The following is a 23619-nucleotide window of genomic DNA, read 5'->3' as shown; positions in this document are numbered from 1 at the left end:
TAAATCCTACCCTTATATGCAACTCCGAAGGACTGAGCCGGCAGATTCCTCCAACAGGGTATCTACCATGCCTTAGTATATCCCCCAACAGGGTAGCTATGCCTGACCTTGAAGGTGAGAGAAGAAAAACGCTACTACGCTAGCTTCGCTCCTCGCTAGCACACTGCCTGATAATTCTACTGTCTTGCATGTGATTTCTTCTGTTTCTTCTTCACAGCTTGCTTGCTTTATTATTTATTTGTTTCACTGCCAACTCCGCTAGCCAAGTCTCCATCACTGTTGAACGCCAAGAATGCATTAATAAAGCTCATGTTCCCAGAAAACGTATTACCAGTTCTCCAGCTCTTGGGAAAAACAAGTCCCAACATATTCCAAACTCAGGAGGACCAAACTTTTTATATATAGTCCATCCATAAACAGATGGTACACAGGTTGTGCAAAAATGGTGTGTACTCTGCTACGCACAAACAACCGGTACAAGGAGCCTCTCCAGCCGCAATCAGTAATCATCGCCTCTGGAAATGACCTCTTTGCAGGTTGGCCGGAGTAGGATGGTGTGCTCAAACTGAGAGACGTAGCTCCCTCTCACATCACACAGGGGAGGATACGGCTGCCAAGAGGGTGCAAGAAGGTGAATATACATGTCAGCAAACAAGACTAGGTTTGGACAATGGAGCAGAGATGGAGCAATACACCTACCTGAACGATGCCATTATCACATAGATTTTTCAGAGCCATGAGATACTTGGTCTCACCAAGGCGGTCCAAGTACCGGCGGCAAAAGGCAAGCGTTCCAAAGTTGTTGTTGATGACCCCAAGTAGTTGCTTGGCCTTTGCTAACCGCAATGGCACATGTCCAACATCAAAGTTCTTCATGTAATGACTGCATTCCAAGTCCTCCCTGACAAATCCCTTTCCTGCAAACATCATGAAACTCATCAAGTGTGCACTGTGCAAGTCTTCAAGGACTTAAACATGTCCAAGTAGGGACAAGAAATTTATGTTGTTCAGCCAAGGGTCATTCTATTATGTAACTGAAGTGTCTTTTTTTTTTGTGCAAAACAATTATGGCATAATATAGTACTCCTAGATTTCTATCTCTGAGTTCAAGCTACATAAGTAACATACCCGTAGATCCAAAAGTTTCAATGGCATAAAACTCCCCTTCCTCCATTTTTGTTTGTTCTCCACCTTTCACTATTGGAACTGATTTCCCAGCATGGATTTGATATGGCCCAATGCTATGTCCATTGAGGTTCCGAACACTTTTAACTGTCACACAAGCAACAGAGTATTTTGAGTTATCATTCATTTTCACTGTACATTATTTTCGCACAGCGGAAATCAGAAGCTGCATACGACTACTTTACATTACCTTGGAAAACTTTCCCATTGATTTCAACCTCGTATGACTCCATAACTTCTTGGATTGCAGCACCAACATCACCAAGCCGTGCATCTATTCCAGCTTCCTGAAATGTAGCAGTAATCAAATTATTTGGATGTTCAATGTGTGCATGCTAAACCAGAGAAATAATTTCAGGCAACCACGACCATTAATAGAAGAAATTAAATTAGGCAGACAAATTATACAGTAGCGGCTACAAAGATGCCAATCCATACAATATTTGTCTAGTGGAAATCAGTATTCTAATGAACACATGAATATGATGCATTGAACAAAACATCTCAGTTCAGTACAATCAAATAGTGCACTACATGAAAAGGCAGCCTACAAAGTGCAGAGAAAAATGTCGAAATTACCTTGATCCCTGTATTTGTGGCATCTCTCGTTGCTTGAAGCAATGGATCGAACATAGGATTGAATGCAACAGTAAATGCACAATCAACAATGTACCCTAGAACAAATATCAAGTTAGTGTTTGCAATTAAAAAAGTATTGACTAATTGACGAGAAATCCACACTAGTCACATCAACAAACCAAAGACAATAAAATAAAACATAAATATGATAGACCATCTATATGTGTTCCAAAATCCAGCTTCATCACATCATCATATTGTAGCACAGTTTTGTCACCCGCATTTGGAGTCCAGTGAGCTGCAACCCTAAGAATTGCATTTTTCTTCCATCAATTCTTGAACCAAATGAAAACTTGGAAACAAATTTAAGGATACCATATTAATGGAAACACTATAAAAGAATGCCATACCAATTCAAGGAGCATCCAGTTGGAAAGGCAATGCCAGCTTGCAGTCCATTCTCCTTGATAAGTTTCCGGACCATGTTTTCCAACGTCTCACATAGATCAATCATTAACATTCCAGGCTTTATGATGCTCCTCATATATTTCCGTACCTGGCAAATAAGAACATACATACATTGTAGAATTGCAACCAACATAATAGAAGTTATGCTGCACATAAATTATAGAGGGATGTATTTTAGACCTGTCTATGAACTTCTGCTGCTCGGCGAATAGAGTTGTACATTGGCTTTTGCAGTCGTTCCAGCTCCCTCTTTTCCTCACTAGTCGTTCTCCACAAATTACTGGATACCAATAGTGCATAGATTTGTAAGAGTTACTGGTAGTTCATTGTATTAGTTCATAACTTCTGATGCTTAACAAGATGGAGAAAATCCTTTCCCCCCCAATACATAGGATAATTTAATTCAATAGAACTTCAGCTACTGGTAATAGACTTTGTACTTAACTCATCCTTATATTGTTGGATTTCACCCTCAGGAAATTCTCCTGAAGGGAAAAGCTCATCGACAGGTATTGATGGAGGATCTGTCTGTTGAAGGGGGTCCTTCTTCTTTCTACAGAAGAGATGAATCATCCTCGCAAAATGAAACAGGCCAAACAATAAAAGCATGGTTCAACTCAAAAGCAGAACTCACTTGGATTTGTTTTTCTTCCTTTTCTTCTTTACAGCTTCTGAAAAATATCCATTTCAAAAGACAGATGTTAGACTAACCCCACAACCAATGCTAGATATTATAGAATAACCTTCAACTTTATAGGAAAAATTTGGCAAGGTATAGTTGTCACCTGGTGCTCCATCTTGAGATGGACCGTCAGCTTGTGCTTCATCGTCATCATCCTCTGGTGGTGAGGACTGAGCTGCAAGAACAGAATGATTGTTGTTTGCAGCTTTGTCTTCTCTAATAAGATTCTCCTGGAAAAAGAAAAATGGATGCTAATTGGTATGAGAGAAAAAATACAGCAGACCAAGGGTCAAGCATGAGAAATGTGCCATATAAGAGTCCACAATCCATGTAATGTAACAATAAAAGTTGTTATCACTTGTTCAAGTGTTCTAATCATTTCACTTTCAAACTGAAATCTGGAAAAGCTACCCACGTCATCTAGTCAAAAGTTAAGTCACCATTATTAGGACAATTTTGTCCATTACTTACAAGTGACTTCAGACAAAGCATAATTGAAATATGGAACAAATGAAGTGGCTAATATTGCATTAAACATGTGAGTATGCAAGTCAATGACCCAGTTATCATGACTAGACCACCTCCGCAAACGAAATACTCCTACGATTCTCAAATAGATACTTATGCTCAACTTTGTGCACAACAATACTATTGATTCATTCCATGGGCCATGGAAAACAACGGAACTGCTGCAGCTACTTACTTTTGTTTCATCATTTTGTCCAACATGCAGTGCCTCCATCTCCTTGGTTGTTGCATCAACCGCAGCCATTTTGTATATTTCTAGAGCAGGTTCAAACCTGAATACGCAGGATAAACAAAACCGTAAGGCCCAATATATGTAAGGATAAACTGCATTTCAAATAAATGTATCTCCATTATAAAGCAAATGTGTATTAATGTATTATCTCAGCTATTCACAAGTGTCTAACAGAAACTTGACAAATTCATAAATGATAAAGCCATTGATAACAAATAATATCATATCTGGATTACCAGCATTTGCTCATTAAACTCAGTAAGAGAAATACATCATCTAGAGTCAGGTCAAGAATCAGGGGCGGATCCAGTAAAGGGACATGGGTGTAGACATGTACACCCAATAATTTTTGCAAAAACTTCGAAGTTAGGAGGCTTGTCAAATAGCTAAATAGCTTTAGGTTAGGGTTTCGGTGCTCAGCTTCGCACAGCATAACGGAAGGGAAGAGAAGGGGTGGGAGTACCTGGTGGGTGCTCGTCGCCGGCGAAGAGACCAACGAAAGCCTCAGCACCTGGCTTAGGGCGGCGGCGGCCCAACAGTCGTCTGAGAGCGAGAGGGGAGCGAGCGACAGAGACAACGAGGAGGGAAGAGAGCCAGAGAGAGAGAAAGAGAGGACTCGAGGAGGGAAGAGGGATGCAGCGGAAGGGGTCGACGGCGGGGGAAAAACGCACGGGCTTCTTGTGGGCCGTTTTTTCTGTTTCTTTGAAAATTTCTGTTTTTTTATTTTTCTTTCTCTCCCTTTTAATTAATTTTTTATTCTTGTTGATTTCATATCTATTCTCTTAATTGGACATTATCAATGGGTACAACATGTGTTTTAAATAACAGAAATTTCATATCTATTCTCTTCATTGGACACTATCAGTGCCTAGTAAATATATAGTACATTGTAAATAAGTAAATGGAACTTTTTATATTTTATTAAGGTTGAATATTTTTCTATTGAAGCTAGAAGCCATTTTCAAAAGAACATAACCAATTTCACAAACCAATAAGCTATAACAACATTTTTCTAAAATAAAAACAATTTCCTCTTTGTGACAATTTCCCAAGTGAATATTAAATATTTCTGTGCTAAACATGGAACAATAGTTCCCATGAACTAGGAACATTGCTATCATCAATAAAAAAATGGTATGAACTCATTAAAAAAAATTCCATGCTCCAACAAGAACTAATAATGAGTATTGACACTTCAATATCTCGTGAAAAAATTGAGTCTTCCTAGCACTCTCTTTTCATTCTATAACTTACTAAGGATATTTATGTTGTAACAGGGTTAAAGATTAGGTTGAAAAATACTTTTGTGTCTTAGAATAGTCACACTTTATCAACCTTAAACAAATCTACCTAAGCGAGTGTTTATTATCCGCAAGGCACAAAGACAGGAGAGGCACATAGTGGCGTTAAGTCCATAGAAAAACTCTAACAAAAAACAAAGGTATACAAGTTCAAAAGACAGATATCGTTATGAGGCAAGAATAAAAGAAGGCTTGACATGACATGATAGGAATAGAAATAGTTTGACCTTAAAAACAATTATTCACCGGAAAAGTATTATACAAATGCAATAATGCATAATTAATAAATTAGGAATGTTTTCGCTCTTAGATGACACTAATTGTCCTTTTATGGAACAAATGTTTTTCCTCTGCAGGTAGAACATTTTTTACTTATCCCTTTATAGTAAAATTGTCGAGGTCATAACCTCAGGGTGTGTCAAGGCATCGATTAGTCAGCAGACCACGCGGCCTGCAATACATCAGCTAGCGAAGGCCCAAACGACCGAGACCCAGTTGGGCCGAGCAAACTAGGCCGGACGCTAAGACCAGGGTCAACCACGACCTCTTCCTCCAGCCTTAGCCGCATGGCGCTCGAGAGGCGCACGACCTCACCCCCATCACGACCCCTAGAAGGGACGGAGAGAGGTCGAGCCCCACCAAGTATACCTATTCTAACAAGGATAGGTACGCCACACTAACCTCGTAAGGGCCGAGGGGACAACAGTCACCTCGGTCTGGTCAGACATCAACCCTACACCACGCAGCTCAGACAAGACAATACCGCCCTAGGGCGGTGACTACGGGCACGATGACCACCGGCAGATACGGCCCGACAAGATGCATGTACGACCCCACCCACTATGGGATGGGATCCACGATAAAGGTATTAACTTGAAGACCATCCAGACCAGCGGGGAACCATGACCCTAACGATCGGGATCGTGGCCCTCAGCTCCCTAAGACAACCAGGCGATCAACGACCTGGGGATGGCTACCAATTTCTGTACGATGCCCTAGGAAACCAGGAGACGATGACAAAGACCACGGCAGAGACCACGTCGCACAGGATGGCTGGCACACCACCACCATGCCTATAGTGCCACCATGATCGGCGCAGAAGCACCACGCCACACCATGCCATGATGTGGCCACAAGACGATGACGATAGCCACGCCCGAGCATACTCCATAAGACGGCGTAGCTTGCAAGCCAAGTTAGCTAGGCTCTCCCTTAGGCTCATGACCCTTTAGTCAGGAGAATCTCCTCCTTTGTATACATCCTGGCCTTGAACTCTATATAAGGACAGTCAGGGCACCCTTTTCAGATATTCTGAGACCCCTACTCATTCACTCACTCTCCATCGTTGCAGGGCTCCTGAAGCTTCCCTTCAGGCTGCCCATCTCCTAGCTCTAGCTCTTCTTCCTCTTTCACCAATCTTGCACCCCTATTGTAAGAACTTTAGAGCATTCAAGCGAGGAACACACACTTGATCATCTTTGAGACTAGACATAGGGCTCCAGCCTAAACCAGTACAACTCCTCGTGTCTTTTGGATGCTACCATTGTCTTCCTAGAGCAGCGCAGCAATCGTATAAATTTACTAGTCCGATTTATGAAACACCGACAAAAATATTTTTTGGGTTAGAAACAACTTCAAGAGTAGAAAAACACTATTTTATTAAGTGGAAAGAAATATTCTCATAATAGAAAAAATGTTAGGGGTGTGACCCATTTGTCTTTCTTGTATCTTATGAAATAAGAAACTTCTACATGAGAAACTTTCAAGACAAACGGCGAGTATGCATAAAACATAATTATCGTACTTTATACAATAGAATACTATATATCTGGATATTTTGCATAAAAATATCTTGGTCATAGATAAACACAAACAAGACTCTACATGGAATACTCTAGATCTAGTTATTTTATGTAATCAGAAATTTCATTGTGAGTTCGTGTTGACGTGTGCCCTTTTGAACCACTAAGCATTCAACCTTCTCAGAATGTTTTCTCTTTTTCGTGGATGATTCAACCATCTTTGGATTCTCTATTATGTCACACTCGCTTGAGCTTCCAATATTTTCATCGCTGTCAAGATGTGGAGACCTCTTTCATTTATCTAACTCTAACGATAGCAAGATCACCACAAGCTTCAGTCTAAATCCTTTCATATTATCCTGCACGATAGTTTGAACATCATTAATTATTAATTAAGAACCCACGACTAGTGTATACTCATGACTTGTGGTAAGAAGCATAGTGAATTACCTGACGGAACTTGTTTGACAAATCATTTCTGGTCCAATACTCTATAAAGGTTATTAAGAGTAAACCCCATGAAAAACTACATATAACATTAATAGAGGTTCAGGCACACATTAGATCAAAGAGGTCAAAGGCATGCAAAATTCAACTTATATGACGTCATTATTTACGACGAACCCATCATTTTGTAATAATTTGTCGTGGAAAATCTCCCTAACCAGCTAGTTGTGCTCTTTCAGGCATGTTTGCTCCAATATGAAATCTATCTCTTTCCATAATCCAACTCGCTATTTATTCATTGAAGAATGAATCAATTAGCCTTTCTAAAATATAAAATGTGTACAAATACTTGCGTTAGAAAATATCCATAGTTTTATTGAGGTCAGCACATCCGAACATCTTGCCCAAAGAGCCTAGCACCTAGACCTCATGTTTGTTAAATCAAATAAAAATATTTTGTGAGGCATAAAAATTTGATAATAAAAAACAATATATCATTTTAAAAAATTACTACCATGTCATGGTCCAAGTAAGATAGCACCCTTCAACCTAAACCAGGACGCCGGGAAGTGCCACGGTTAGGGTAATTGGCTTCAATAGTTTCGTCCTTTTCTCCATCCCGCTTCATGAATGCCGGAATGCATGATTCGGTAGTTTTTCTATAAACATTTCCTTTTCAGTAGATATTGGACTAATTTTGTGAAAAATAGTGAAGCAAAAAGTAGCAACATTGCTTCGAATAATTTGATCATTATATAAATTAAATCAAGCAACCAAACTTGTGGTAAAAATAAATTAAATAGTTTGGATGCATTGATTATTACAAACTAAATGGAGCAACCAAATACATCGGCAAATATTGTGAGGTCTACGTATTTTGAGTCTTTCTAACCAATGAAAACGCACAAAGTGACTCTTATTGAATTAAATTCTTGTCCATCATATATTGAAAGTGCATGTCAAAAGCGTGTAAATAATCTCAATATTATTTATTTCTCTAAATCGATGAGTAGACATTAGGGCTTCTCCATGAGACGTAACACAGTGTCATGGGCAAATTCTTCAACTTGGTGACGTTCGGCTTCATCAACAAGGACACAATTGCGTAGGCATATAAACAAAAACTTTTGGATCAGTGCTATATCAGAGAAATTAAATCAATGAATTAACCTAAAAGAACCTCACCTTGAAATGCATACGTCTAATTACAAATAGGACAAAATGCCATTTGGCTGAATTCAGTAGTGGACACTCCACCTATCATGCACGAGCAAAAATTATAATAACTAAAACTTTAATTAGTCAATAGATATGAGGACATTGGTAATGCAATACCTCACCTATTCAATTGTACATGGAGGGTAGCTAAAGTGCGCAATTCTGATGCTGCTTGCCGCCATTCTCATATGTGACGTAATAGGTGTGGTTCCTTGACGTGTATTATGATGCACTGGTGCCTACGGTTGATTAGCATCGACCAATGATAAAGTTTCAATATACTACTATCTTTCACAACTAAACATGTATCTTTCATTCATCATCACCACATGTCTGTACAGATGCATCCGGAAGTCATCCAATATCAGACACATACACAACCATACCAATGACATCTTCAAACGCAACCAATAGGTATTGATGGAAAAGGAGCATGAACAATTAATTACATGAATTTAAATATAGGCTTATGAGATATACCTACAAAAATGGACTCATCCTAATCGTATACATCCTTGATTTCCATAAAGGTACGAGGAAACCGAGCAATCCACATAGTTCTCTATGGTGCATTAACCATAGTTTGTGGAGGTAGAATGACATAGTAGTTAGCACATAAACAGAAAAATGTAGCACAAGATCAACATAAGTAGGCGCAAAATCAATTCTCAAGAAGTCAAAAGCTTCTTCTAGACCAAGCAAACTGTTGAACCTCATGGTTTGATCGTCGTAGGCAACCACTTCCATTTTGGTTCCCTATAAGAAAATTGTTGTCAACATATAGATAACAATTGTCTGTAGATAGAAATTTTAGACATGGTCCAAAAAGCTAAGCTCTAAATGCACCTGCTCATCCACCAATATTATACGCAAATAGCTTTCGCCCTATGATGTTGTACATTGCCTTTCCAAAACACCATGTGTTTTTTCGAGATGGGATGTGAGTGTCATGGTGTTTTGGAAAGGCAATGTACGATAGCACATGGGAGAAAGCTATTTGCGTATAATATTGGTGGATGAGCAGGTGCATTCAGAGCTTATCTTTTTGGATCATGTTTAAATTTTTGCCTACAGACAATTGTTATTTATTGTTGACTATAATGTTCTTACAGTGAACCAAAATGGAAGGCGATTGCCTATGGCGATCAAACCATGATGTTCAATAGTTTGCTTGGTCGAGGAGAAGTTTATGGCTTCATGAGAGTTGGCTTTCCGCCTACTTATGTTGATCGTTTGTGCTACATTTTCCGTTTATGTGTCGACTATTATGTCATTCTATCTCCACAAATTATGGTTAATGCACCACATAGAACTATCTAGATTGCTTAGTGTTCTTGTACCTTTATGGAAATCGAGGATGTATATGACCAGGATGAGTCCATTTTTGCAAGTATATCTCATACGCCTATATTTAAAATCATGTAGTTAACTATTCATGCTCCTATTCCATCAATACCTATCGTTTGCATTTGTAGATGTCATTGGTATGGTTGTGTATGTGTGAAAGGTCCTTGTGTGGTTTTGGTAATTGAGTGACAACCTAGATGGACTAATTGTGTTTATGTAAGATACACAGGTGATTAGTCCACAGGTATATGTGTGTGAGCAACATATGCCATGAAGGTGAGAATGGCTTGAAGATGTTGCAAAGCTCACACATATGATGATGAAGGAGCTCATTGCAAATGAGACATGACATTGAGTCATGTGATCAAGGTGGAGAAGATCAAGACATGACTTGGCTTGATGAACCAGTTGCAAGCGTGAAGGGCAAGTTGGAGGCTTTGAAGCGATGGACCGCGTGGCGGTGAAGCTTAAGCAAGACTTGGTGCCGATGGACGAAGGCAATGGTGAAAAGCAAGTGTAGTCAAGATCGATGAACCAATATGATCATGTGATGATATAAAGTGGATCATATCATTGTTGATCATGTTGGTGCATGTGTTGCATCAATATTGGAGGAGATGGAATGGAATGCTCAAGGCAAAGGTATAACCTAGGGTATTTTATTTCACCGGTCATAGGTGTGTAGAGAAGTTTATGACTGAGTTTAGGAATAGATGGCCATACTATCAAGAGGGGCAAACTTGTTTGCATATCGATCATCTAGTACCACTCGAGTGATCTAACTTTGTATCGTCGCTAGGATTGAGTGGTGTGGCAAGTTGAGTAGCTAATCCTTTGAAAAATGATTATGAAAATGCTAACACACATACACATGGTGGTGTACACTTGGTGGTGTTGGCACATTTATAAAGGAGATGAAGTTGGAGTTGATGTGGATCAACTCGGTGATGGAACAGAGGCGAGAAGGGTTCGAAACTCCACCGACGCCCTATATGAAAAAGACAGGGTCTCATAGAGTGGACCGGATGTTGGTCATGTGGTGACCAGACACTGGGGTTCTACGTCCGGTCAGTGGCAGCAGAGAACGCGTAGGCATCAGTCTTCGACCGAACGCTAGTGCTGAAAGTGACCGGACACTGGCACGGTGCGTCCGGTCAGGCTGACATACGGTGACATAGGCGACATAGAGAGGTTGAAGAAGGACCGGATGCTGATGCTGCGTCCGATCATGACCGACCGAACGTGTCCGATCGCGACTAGATGCTTACTAGAAACGACCGGACGCCGGTGTTGGTGCGTCCGATCACTTGAGTAGCTATGCCCGGTCATCACTTAACCGTTGAGATTGGGTGAACAGCATTTGAAGCCGATGACACGTGGCAAGCATCGAGCGACTAGACGCTAAAGTCCTACGTCCGGTCGATCTGATCGGAGCATCTGGTCGTCCCGAAATTTGCCTAGTGAAGGGGTAACTACTAGTTTAGTCCATGGGGTTATAAATAGAAGGTGGTCTCAGCCATAGCTGGTGCTGAGCACCTCGAGGGACTTTATGTCCATGCTTGTGAGTGCTTGGGAGCCCTCCATCTCACATATGCTTGATAGTGATCATCCGATTGTGTGAGAGAGCAATTCTAGTGCGATTGCATCGTGAGGTTGCATTGAGTGGCACTAGGTGATCGAGTTGCAAGCTGGTGGTGCTTGTTACTCTTGGAGGTTGCCACCTCCTAGATGGCTTGGTGGTGGTCTCCGTCGAAGCCTGGAAGAAGCTTGTGCGGTGCTCCGGAGAAGAGCTTTGTGAGGGCATTATGCTCGCCCCGCGGGAGCCACGAAGAGCAACTCTAGTAAATCGTGTCATTGAGCAGGCCTGGGCGTTCGGGTTACCCGATTTTTTCGGGTCGGGTATTTCGGGTAATTCAAAATTCGGGTAATAAAAATTGCTACCCGATATTACCCCCGAAAAAACACTACCCGCAAATTCGGGTACCCGATAATTCGGGTTCGGGTTCAGGTATTACCCGATATACCCAAATTTATAGAAAACAACAAACTACACTAAATTTCAGTAGCGATCTATACATAATTTCAGCAGCAATTTGTATAGAATTTCAATAGCAATTTGTAGAGAATAATATATTACAATCACTCATTCAAATAGAGAGAATTATATTCTAATAAAGTGATAAGTTAAATGGTTCAGCTAACAACACATGATGAATACAAAGACAAAATAAATCTTTGGGTAGTTCGGGTAGTTTGGGTACCGGGGGATATTACCCGAATTACCCAAACTAATTTCGGGTAATCAAAATCGCTATCCGAATTTGGGATCGGGTACCTCGGGTTCGGGTAATTCAGGTCCGGGTTCGGGTAATTCGGGTACGGGTAATGGGTATCGGGTATTTTACCCAGGCTTATCATTGAGCTACCCTCACTTTTGGGGTAGGTTCTTGCGGTGCCCAACGTGCAGGCTTGGCGGGTGATACCAATTAGCCACCGAACCACCAAGTGAGCGGTCGACACAATGGGGACTAGCGTGTTGACAAGCATGTGAACCTTGGAAGAAAAATCACCGTGTCAATCTTGTTCTTCCCATTGATTTGCAATCCCTTTACATAAGCTTGTGATTACTTTTATATACATTGTGCTTGTGTAGTTGCTCTTATAATTAGTTAGCTTGTGTAGCTCACTAGTTGCCTTCTTGCTTGTGTAGCATAGAAGTAGCTCCCTTGCGTGACTAATTTGGTTTGTGTAACCTTGTTAGTCATATTACTTAGTTTGTGTAGCTAAGTATTTGCGCTCTGTAATTTGACATTGGTTGCTTTGTTATTGAGCATTGCTAGTGAGCTTAGTTGGCTTTGTGCTTTTGCTTACTAGCATGTGTAGGAGCTCCCTTGTTGCTTAAAGTACTAGTGGCATAGGTTTGTGTAATCTTGCTTCTAGAATTGGTTAGGTGAGCTCTAGCTAGCCTGGCACCTTTGTTGCTTAATTAGTATCTTTGGAAGGTGCTAGAAAACATAAATAGAGGGGTGTAGTCTTGGCTAGACCGATAGTTTTAATTCCACACTTGTATTGATTAGCCGACGTGATTAAGTTTTAGAAAGGACTATTCACCCCCCTCTAGTCCGTCATCTCAACCTTACAATGTGTCCGATATCCAAGGAAGGGATGATTTCCAGATGCGTCACATGTCATGGAGATGAATGAAAGATACTTTGTTTAGTTGTGAGAGATAGTAGTAGATTGAAAATTTTATCATTGGTCGATGTTAATCAATTTTGTAACTCGTAGTTACAAGTGCATCATAATAAATGTTAAGAAACCACACCTATTGCGTGACATATGGGAATGGCGGCAAGTGGCAACAGAGTTGCGCACATTAGCTACCCTCCATGTACAAATGAATAGAAGGAGAGGTGATTCATTACTGATGTCCTCATATCTATTGACTAATTAAAGTTTCAGTTATTATATTTTTTTGCTCGTGCATGATAGGTAGAGTGACCACTACTGAATTTGCCAAATTGTATTTTGTCCTATTTGTAATCAGGCGTATGAATGTCAAGGTGAGGTTCTTTTGCGGTAATTCATTGATTTAATTTCTCAGATATAGCACTGATTCAAAAGTTTCTTGTTTATAGGCCTACACAATCATCTGCTTGTTGATGAAGCCGAATGTCACCAAGTTGAAGAATTTGCCTATGACCCTGTGTTGCATCTCATGGAGAAGCCATGATGCCTACTCGTCGATTTAGAGAAATAAATAATATTAAGACTATTTACACACTTTTGATATGCACTTTCATAATATGATGGACTAGAATTTAGTTTAATAAGAGTCACTTTGTGCATTTTCATTAGTCAGAAAGATTCAAAATATGTAGACAGCGCAATGTTTGTCGACGTATTTGGTTGCTCCATTTATTAGTTTGTAATAATCAAAGTATCTAGACTATTTAATATTTCTACCATGAGCTTGGTTGCTTGATTTAATTTATATAATGATCAAATTATTTGAAGCAATGTAGCTTCTTTCTACTTCACTATTTTTCACAAAAATCGTAATGTAAATATCTTCTGAAAAGGAAATGTTTATAGAAAAACTACCGAATTTGGGCTGCATTCAGGCCCAACACTCAAATGTTCCCATCGAGTTCACAATTATTGTCACCATTATCTTCTTCTCTACTATAAAGGAGCACTCAAAACTATCCTAGGTACACCCCAGAAATTATCCCTCGTTGAGACATCCCAACCACGGTACACCAAGAAAATTGTACCAAGGATGACACTAATGTGACAAAGGTTGATGTTCACAAGCCGGCTCAAAGGGATTTTCCTCATGCGGATCCATCAAAAGAAAAAGAATTGTTGCATAATGAATTGATAGAGGGTTTGATGCATAACAAACTCAAAAAAAATCATCGTCGGCCCGCATCGTGCCAGAAGGTAGTGTACTTTTCATCCATTACGCTACTCATTTAGTATATATTTTTAATAATAATTAATACATGCAATAGTGTTAATTAATTCTATAAGATTAATCCTATAAGTATGTTGTCTTTTCAGATTATGTTTATACCGAAAGTGATAGAGCCATAATTGAATCAGCCAAAAATTGTGGTCTTTTTTAGATCATGTTTGTACCAAAAGTGATAGAGCCATAATTAAATCTACCAAAAATTGTGGTCTTTTTTAGATCATGTTTGTACCGAAAGTGATAGAGCCATAATTGAATCTGCCAAAAAATCCATCTTCACCTGGAAAGGAGTAGCTTGTGCTCATCGATGATGTTCTAACGTCGAGAAAGCACATGGAATGTCTTTTTCAGCCATATGAATTATTGTGTGACGAGGTAATAGATGCGAGTCATAATACTCAATCAAACATAGGCAACTTCAATATCCTTTCTTTTTAATGGCTCATTGTATACAGATCATATATGCTTATATTAACATGCTGAAGACCTAGAAGGGTTTGATAAAGAGGCCGAAAGGTACGGTCTATCTTGAAAGTGCGTTCATAACTGCATTCATGAAGTGGGATGGAGAAAAGGATGAGACCATTGAAGCCGATTACACTAGCTGTGGCACTTCCCAGCGTCCTGGTTTAGGTCAAAAGGTTGCTAGCTTACTTGGGTCATGACATGGTAGATTTTTTTAAACAATATAGTGTTCTTTGATTATTAAATTTGTATGCCAGACAAAATGTACATTATTTGATTTGATAGGTGTTCCTTCCGATAAATGTTAATGATTCACATTGGTACGTTGGTGTTATAAACGCTAACAAACATGAGGTCCAGGTGCCAGACTCCTTGGGCGAGATGTTCGGACGTGCTGACCTCTATAAAATTATGGGTATTTTCTAACACAGGTATTTGTACACATTTTATATTTTACAATGGCTAATTGATTCATTCTTCTATGAATAAATAGCGAGTTGAATTGAGAAAAGAGATAGATTTCATATTGGAGCAGACAGACCTAAAAGAGCACAACTGGCCAGATGTTGAGGTTGATACTTGGCCAGTTAGGGAGATTTCCCGCGGTAAGTTATTACAAAATGATGGTTACGTCGGAAATAATGGCGTTATATAAGTTGAAGTTTGCGTGCCTTTGACGTCTTTGATCTAATGTGTGTAGTTTTTCATAAAGTTTATTTTTAATAACCTTTATGGAGTATTGGACCGGAAACGATTTGTCAAACGAGTTCAATCAGTTAATTCACTCTGCATCTTACCACAAGTCATGAGTGTGTACTAGCTATGGGTTTTTAATTAGTAATTAATGATGTTCATATCATCATGCAGGACGATATGAAAGGATTTAGACTGAAACTTGCAGCGACCCTGCTATTGTCGGAGTTAAATAAATGAAAGAGGTCTCCACATCTTGAGAGCAATGAAAATATTGGAAGCCCAAGCTGAGTGTGCCATAATAGAGAATCCAAAGATGGCTGAAACGTCCACGAAAAAGAGGAAATATTATGAGAAGGCTGAATGCTTAGTGGTTCAAAAGGGCACGCCTCAACACATACAAACTCAGAAGAAATCCTCACAAGTCCATGCCAATCAAAATTCTGATGAGTTTTGGGGCATTTGAGGTCATGAAAGACATACCAATGAATAAGAAAAAGATGACTAAGTTACTATGTGATTATGTCATGTCAATTCAGGGTGAAGCGATGTTGAAGTAAGCTACATGCTTATTTTAACTACTTTACTAATAATAGTGTGCTCTCTTATAATTAGATAACCATCGTCTTTTGCAGGAGGCTTTGGGTTAAAGGTTTTTATCCCTCCATGATTACGCTAAGTGTCAAGAACCGACAAGAGTTGTTAATGAATGATCGAGGCATCTCTAAGAACTGTTACAACTTAGGTGTCTGTTTTCTCGCAGCTCGAGAGTATAGGACACTGACACAATACAATAGTATTACGAAACATTACATGGACCTGAGCTTCTGTGTAAGCACATTTTTATAATTATTATCGTGCTATATTATATTGTCTTATTCTTCTAATTACCTGAGATGGGTAACTAACTTAAAGTCATCGTCGCTTGCAATAGTAATACCTAGGATTTAACTATTTCTATATATGGCTAATGGTGAATCTCGTCACAGACACACTAGTGGATATCTTATTCTATATTATATGTCCACGTGGAATAGTCCTAAAGCCACATATATTTATACGGTGAGTATAACATGTTTTGTTTTAAGGTTTTCTGAGAAATTTTTCAAGACACGCAGTATTACCTATGTGACTGGCACTAATATTTATATATATACTCAAATATATGTACATGATGGTATGGAGATGCGACAGAACTTATTCGTGTATTTATTGGAGCACGAAAGAAATGATATCGGAGATTTCTTCCAGCCGATATAAAATATTATCTTAGCCGCATCACGAAAAGGTCTACAGTAGAGTTTGTAAACCTACGACGCCGCGCTCTCAGTGACTGTGTTAATTTTATGAATTTGCTTTTTAGATTAAGGCCCCGTTCGCTTCGCTGAAAAAATAAGCCGAAACACTATTTCCGGCTGATTTGGTGTTAGAGAAAAACACTGTTCCCGCTGAAAAAACAAGCTGAAAAAGACGGATTATAAGATAAGCGAAAATGGCCTAAATATCACTTTAACGTCGGTATTTAATTTTAACAGTATTATTATCTTATGTGCGATCCATATGTTTTTAGTACAAAAGTTTAACTATTCCGTAGCAATGCACAAGCACGCTACCTAGCATGTACAAATTTTGAACATGAAACATGTACCAATAGAATGTATTCAAAGTGTGTCTGATATGATATTTATTTTTTAATAAATGACAATACATAGTAAGAGAAATTAACGACAAAAGTCTAATTTTGGCTTTTCTATGATCAAAATATGCTTATCATTGTGCAACGAAGGGGTAGCTCCTGTCGATTACTTTGGAATATTGCGGCTAGATGTCATGTGCGTCCTATTCATGTGTGTCTGCATGCCGTAAATGAATTTTCATTATTTTTGGTTTGCAATAACAAATCGAAAGGCCATTCTCTAAGACTTCGAAATAGTCAACTTAGTCGATGATTACTACGATTTACATCTTATTATAGACAAATTGGATTTGTATGTAACGTCTTATTTTCAACCCGTGGAATACTCTAGGCCCCCGCGTTGCTTTCTGAGGATGACTCGGGCGACGCCTCCCACCGCCGCCGCTAGGCCCTCCACCACGCCTCCACCGCCTGGCCGGGAGAGAGCAAGGACGGTGGCGGTGGGTCTCTCTCCCCCCGGAGGAGCTCCTGTGCGAGGCAGCTGCCGGCGGCCGGTTCTAACTCCGGCGCGCGTGGATCCGGTGCCGCCTTGACCGATCTACGTCGGGGAGGGTGTCCATGCCAGCGGCGGCACCCGCACTCCTGCAGAGTGCCGGGGCAAGCCTGCCTGTTCCCGCGCGCCTGCTGAGGTGGAGGTGGCCACGCGCTGCTGCTGCTCGCCGTCGACTACGGGCGTGGCCTCGGCGACGGGAGCTCAGGGGGCGGCGGATTCAGTCCTCCGGCGGCCGGATCCGGTCCCCCTGTATTGGATCTGCGCACGTTCGGTGGGGCGATCCTCGCCCTTCAGGGTCTCATGGCGGCGATGGCGGTGGCCCGTACATCTTCGTCAAGGCCGCGCTCTGTAGCATGGCAGGGGCGGTGTGGCGGCAGACCATCGGTGAGGGCGGCCGGCAGCGGTGTTGGACAACAGCGATGCTACCTTGCTGCCCTGGGGTCCGGCGGCCTGGGGCCTGGTTGCGGCTTCGGCCTTGTGCAGGGCTGAGCTCTGGATGGGAATGACGGGCGGCAACCCTCGCTTGGCAGCGGCAGCATTGAGGCGTGTGCAGGGGTTGGGGGCCTTGGCGAAAGCCTTACTCTTTAGGGCCGAAGATGGCGATGCGGACATCGTTTACTTCCTTGTAAGCGTCCATCGACCAACTCTCTCCCTTTGCATGATGCTTTCTTCCTAGGTGTAAAACTCTGGTTTGGCGACGGTGGTGCTTGTGTCATCGTTCACCTCGTTGGAGGTCTCGTTTTGGAAGCTCGTGCTTTGCCAGCCATGGTGGTTGCCAACAAGGTGGAATGATTTGGGTCCAGTGCCCATGACGTTAGAAGGTGGCTACGAAGAGGGTGTTGGCGCAACGATTGGAGGGCTTGGCATCTGCTTGATGGAGGTCGACGGTCCAGGAGGGACCATGTGCTAGTTGCGCCCACGAAGATGGCTAGGAGGCTGGCGTGGGCGGCACCCACGAAGTTGGCGGAGGCTAGCGTGGGAGGTGGTGGCCAGAAGATTCGCGTTGCCGAGGTGACTTGCATAGTTTAGCGGCGGGTAGTCCTGCTCATCGACCGCTCCGGTGTAAGGAGGTTTTCTAACTAGCAGCCGGAGGACCCACGTGGCACTTCTACCTTTGATTAGGCAGCTAGGTTGCTGGAAACTACCGTGTATGCGCCTAGATCTTGGAGGACGGGATCGGCTTGGTGAGCGCCACGCGTTGGTTTGGCAACTTGAAGCGGGCTACGATGGCTAGCCCTGCTTGGCGGTGGCTAGTCCGGTGTGGTACATCGTCCTGACAGGCGGCGCAAAGCGGATCCGATTGTGGGATGGCAACACGGCTTGCAGCGACCTACGGCGGCTAGTCCTATCTGGCAGCAGGCTAGCTCGGTGTGGATCATCGTCGGTAACGACCGCTCGAGCGGTGAAGACGGTGTTTTCGCCCTGACATCCTTAGTTGTCCAGGGGTTGGCAGTGCAGTATGGTGGCTTGGAGTTAGGTGGTGGTTCTCTTTTTTTCTTTTTTTCAGAGTTGAGCTTTGGCTTTGTGTAGTTCGTGTCGATGTCCCAATCCGACCAACTAAACTTATTTTTTTTCTTTTTTTATTGAGTTTGTTTTCTGACGTGGTTGTTGGTCGCTGTTGTATCGTTGTGCCCACTTTAGACTTTTTTTTAATATAATCGGCAGCTCTCTTACCTGATTCGTTAAAAAAAAAGTAACATAAAGATGCAATATTCATTTGATAGCGGTTCTCATTAGGCAAGCTATAATTTAATTTTATCGGTTTCACAATTTAGAATAAAAAGAAATATGTTATTTTACGTATTAGATCAGTGGTTCGTAAGTCAACAAACATGTAACCTGACTCAGTTTTATATGTTTGACGCTTTGTTTTTGTTTTTTTTTCTGTTATTCAGGTAAGATGCTGTTCCAAAAGATTTTGGAGGAACATGAAGTGGTTGTATGGGTTTGCTGGCTTCAATGTTCTACTTGGAGTCTTTTTGGATCAAGTGAAACGCACAAGAAACTTCAAAAGGCAAAAGCAAAAGCATGCCCCGCAGTAGTCCAATTTGCCCAAGCTGCTCCAGGGCTTTAGAGGACCCCGAGTGGATGTGGGATGCTCCAAACTGTGGCGCTCTTTTTCTTTTGTTTAAATAGTTTTCATTTGGAGTTGGAGTTGGATTTGTTTGTGCCTTATAAATTGAACACGTCGTCTTATTGAACTGCACGAATTTAATTGCTGACCAAACTGAAAGGCCCAAGCCCAATCCGAACGGACCGGCAGATATCCAGCCACAGCCGCGCGGCCTGCCGTGCTCCCGTCAGCCCACCCGGCCGCTCTCTCGGCCAGCGCCAGTGATTGCTGAAACTTTCAGCCTTGTGACGCTCGTATGATGCAGGCTAGCTGACGATGACTCAGAAATCTCCCATTAAATTTACAAGGCGATGGAAAGGGACTTGATCCGTTGATCACAGCTAAAAGGAGCTAGCACAATCATAAGCTATTGTTCAGCTTTTTTTTTTCAGCCGGAACAGTGTTTTTCTCTCACATTAATTCAGTCAGAACAGTATTTTTCAGCCAGTTTCAGATCAACGAACGGGGCCCGGACATTTGTATCACTGTATCAGGATACCGATTTGTCTCTCTCATTTCATCTCTGACGAAATTTCCTTATTTGCTAAAATACGAACAAGTTGTTTACTGTGTGTGGTTAGCTTGTGACGTCCGGAATGCTTCTATTGGCCTGCTGACTGAACATGTTAGTTGTGTGTTACAAACTGCACTTGGAGAAAAAAAGAATATGGGAATGTCTGTATTACAACACTATTGCCGGAGCCCGGATGGACCCCAAGAACAAGACGAACGTAGCGACTCGTATTGTACGTTCTTAGAGAGATTTCACCACCAAAAAAATCTCACAAAATACGATGAGACGTGACGCGCATGCAATTTGCTTTGGGAAACTGAAAAAAATGGCTAGTTGGTTGTGTTCGTGATGCGACTGTCAAATTATATGGTACTTCCAAGTACAGTTTCTGCATTTCATAGATATATATTGACATTCCTCTTGTCGTCCAAGTGCCGCTTCACAGTCATCTGAATACGCGCTTAGGGGGTTCTAAATTATAATATGGTTACTAGCAATACTATCAGACAATGTACGGAGATGTTGACATTTCTTTTTTCCACCTTGAGACGGAGATGCTAGGCCATTGACCATCCTGTGCTCTCTGTGATCTGCTGACGATTTTGGATGTTGTTTTTGGGCCTGGGCGATTATTCCAACGCCACGGTTTGCGCAGATCGGCCACTTGGCCCTTCTTGACTGTCCACAGATGACAGATGCTTGCCGTCCAGAATGGACAAGTGTTGTTTTTTAAAGAGAAAATTTGAATCTGCATCCGGTTTCAGTCTGACTCTTGCTATGGATGGATGCATTGCATCCGAATGACCCTTCAGAAGAAATCAAGAAACTGTGTAGTTCAACTTAAACAGCACGACATCCATTCCTCTGTATTGCAGTGGAAACTTCACATTGCATAACGGATTTATTTTTTTATATAAGATGTGCGGTGGGGGCATAAGGGAATCTCATGAATCAGCCATGGAAGAGTATAAGCAAAGGGATTGCCATGAAGGAGTTGTTATATATTACACTGCTCTGAGAGTTGACAATCTCAGAATGAAGAATTCTGGGCCAAAGAAAGTCCCGGGCAGGTGCAAGGAGTGTATAAATGTATAAGTCAGTATAGCTGTGTTTACACTTGGTACTCGTCAAGCGTTTCTGTGCTGATGAGACTTGAACCGAAGTACTATTCTTAGATATGAACACAGAAGAAGCTGATGCTACGATTCTCCAACTGTAGCTACAGACGCGCCTATACATGGACTGACCGGAAATTCTATCTGTAGTGGTTTGAAGATGTCAGCTGCGTCGTGGTAAAAATGGCAATCTGTTGCGTGGGATATTTACACGCCTGATTACTTGCTAACCCTTTTGCTGTAACCATGATCGAGTTGATGATCATGTGAGGAAGTGAAAACATTACTGATCATGATCATTGCTTTAATAATGATATATATAAGAGCATGCTCTTGCCACCTTCACACAAGAAGTAGTTATAACTTATCCGTTATCCCGATTTGGAAATTTCGACGTCATGCATGCTTGTCTCGAAGCATGAATGAAAACATCAAATCAAAGCAGCAAAAGAGAAGGTCGGCGACAACACGGTCCAGGTGATGGCAAATAGCCAAACATTATATGATCCAAAAAAAATAAAAGGAAAAAACTGGACATTTATTAGCTGCGAGTTTTGACTTTGATTCGGAAATCTGATGTTCTGAATATGTACGGGCTACTATTCTATCGGTTTCCAGAAATAGTCAAGGTTCTTTTTGCGTGTTTTTTTTTTTTGGTTTATCGAAGATATTTATCCGATATGCTAATAGAGTTAATTGTTTATTATGTGTTATAAATTAAACACGTCGGTTATGGTTAGGACATCTTTCTCTCTATCTCTTACGAAACTCAATAGATGAAAGTAGAAGAACATAGATGCACAAAATAGGATGACTATTCTTTATTCTCTGAATATCGATACACATCTCCTATCGTTCAGTCGTATGAAAATCTCGGCATACTCCAAATGATGTTGAGCATGCTGATGTTAGGGTCTATTGCAAGCTTTTCTTAAACTCACTCTCTAAATCATCATTTAGAGAGTCATTTAAACCATTTGAATAAAAATCATCTTTCCACCTTCCAACATTTTCTCAATATCTTGTGGGCACTTTAGAGAGCCAACTCCGCTATCCATCTTTGGCTAGCAAAAATTCGGGATAGAGGATGACAATATTTGGAGATCTAATTAAAGGAATTATTGGAGTGAATCTTTTTTTTTACTAAAGTATCTATTCCTATATCAATAAGGAATGATATAAAGATGTCGCGGATGGAGGAGTCATGAGGACAGCCCAAGTTAGCATGGCGGGGCTCGGATGCGGAGACCGTCGAGGACGGAGGTCGGTCGACGGTAGGTGAGAGCAAGAGGCCAAGATGTACTGTCGCATAGAAGAGCAATGGCCATCGTAGGTGAAGAAAAGACTCAAGCCATTGGATGGGCATTAGATGATTAAGCTTCACTGCTTGATAATCAGGTTGTTTTTAGGTGCCTAAGCACCTGATGTAATTATGATATATATCTCCCACATATATATAGCATTTCCGGCCCTAGAGAGGTGCCAGGGGTGCGACGACCGAGGGCCCACGGGAGTGAGGGGCCTAGGCCCATGTATACAATACAGAGACCCTCAGTCGTATATTCTTTAGTTTAGTACGTACGCGAGCGCCGTAGCACTGGCCCGCAGCAGCCGAAGAGGTGGAGAGTGGAGACACGGACTCACGCATGGAGCCACAGCCGCGCCGCGGACTCGCATCTTGCCGTCTCGCGGAGACACGGAACGGCAAGCCAGCGATCAGGGCAGACTGCAGAGCACTCCAGGACCCAGGCTAGACTCGACAATAACGCGATCACACATCACTCGATCAGCCGATCACTATTGATCTCAATACCATCCTTGATGATTTTGCATCACGAAATACCCAAAGAGCGTCTTTTTATGAGAAGTAATGGATATTATGGAGTTCTATTCTTGGTTAAGGTAATCATATTAGCCCAAGTTAGCATGGCGGGGCTTGGATGCGGCAAACGGGAGACCGTCGAGGACGGAGGTCGGTCGGCGGTTGGTGGGAGCAAGAGGCCAAGATGTACTATCGCATAGAAGAGCAATGGCCATCGGAGGTAGAAGAAAAGACTCAAACCATTGGATGGGCATTAGATGATTAAGCTTTACCGCATAATAATCAGGTTGTTTTTAGGTGCCTAAGCGCCTGATGTATAGCACATCTCATATTGATAATTATGATATACAACTCCTACATATATATATAGTTTTGATATGGGCTAAGAGTTCAGTAAGGCCTTCAGCAATGTGATCCTAGAGTGACGCCTAAAGAAGAGAGG

The 23619-nt window shown here is 41.5% G+C and overlaps 1 protein-coding gene across 1 annotated transcript; it reads right to left on the bottom strand.

The window, feature by feature from the left end:
* Positions 1–372: 372 nt before the first annotated feature.
* LOC136501371 (methionine aminopeptidase 2B-like) lies at positions 373–4280 on the bottom strand. Its single transcript, XM_066496884.1, has 13 exons — positions 4138–4280; positions 3618–3714; positions 3018–3144; positions 2867–2903; positions 2678–2785; positions 2413–2512; positions 2175–2320; positions 1979–2070; positions 1765–1859; positions 1376–1472; positions 1129–1272; positions 700–917; positions 373–610 (listed from the first exon to the last, which is right to left on the bottom strand). Exons 2-13 carry the CDS (start codon positions 3684–3686, stop codon positions 500–502), a joined length of 1344 nt encoding a protein of 447 aa, XP_066352981.1. The 5' UTR covers positions 3687–3714; positions 4138–4280; the 3' UTR covers positions 373–499.
* Between the last annotated feature and the right edge of the window lie 19339 nt (positions 4281–23619).

This window comes from Miscanthus floridulus, chromosome 13, assembly GCF_019320115.1.
Source record: "Miscanthus floridulus cultivar M001 chromosome 13, ASM1932011v1, whole genome shotgun sequence".
NCBI classification, from domain to species: Eukaryota; Viridiplantae; Streptophyta; class Magnoliopsida; order Poales; family Poaceae; genus Miscanthus; species Miscanthus floridulus.
This window is presented reverse-complemented; position numbering and strand designations above follow the sequence as displayed.

Coding starts and splice junctions, on each gene's coding strand:
- LOC136501371 (XM_066496884.1), bottom strand. CDS start 3,686: ATGGCTGCGGTTGATGCAACAACCAAGGAGATGGAGGCACTGCATGTT. Junction 2,513..2,677: donor ATCCAACAATATAAGGATGA/GTTAAGTACAAA, acceptor ATTGGTATCCAG/TAATTTGTGGAGAACGACTA. Junction 1,473..1,764: donor CCACAAATACAGGGATCAAG/GTAATTTCGACA, acceptor GCTACATTTCAG/GAAGCTGGAATAGATGCACG.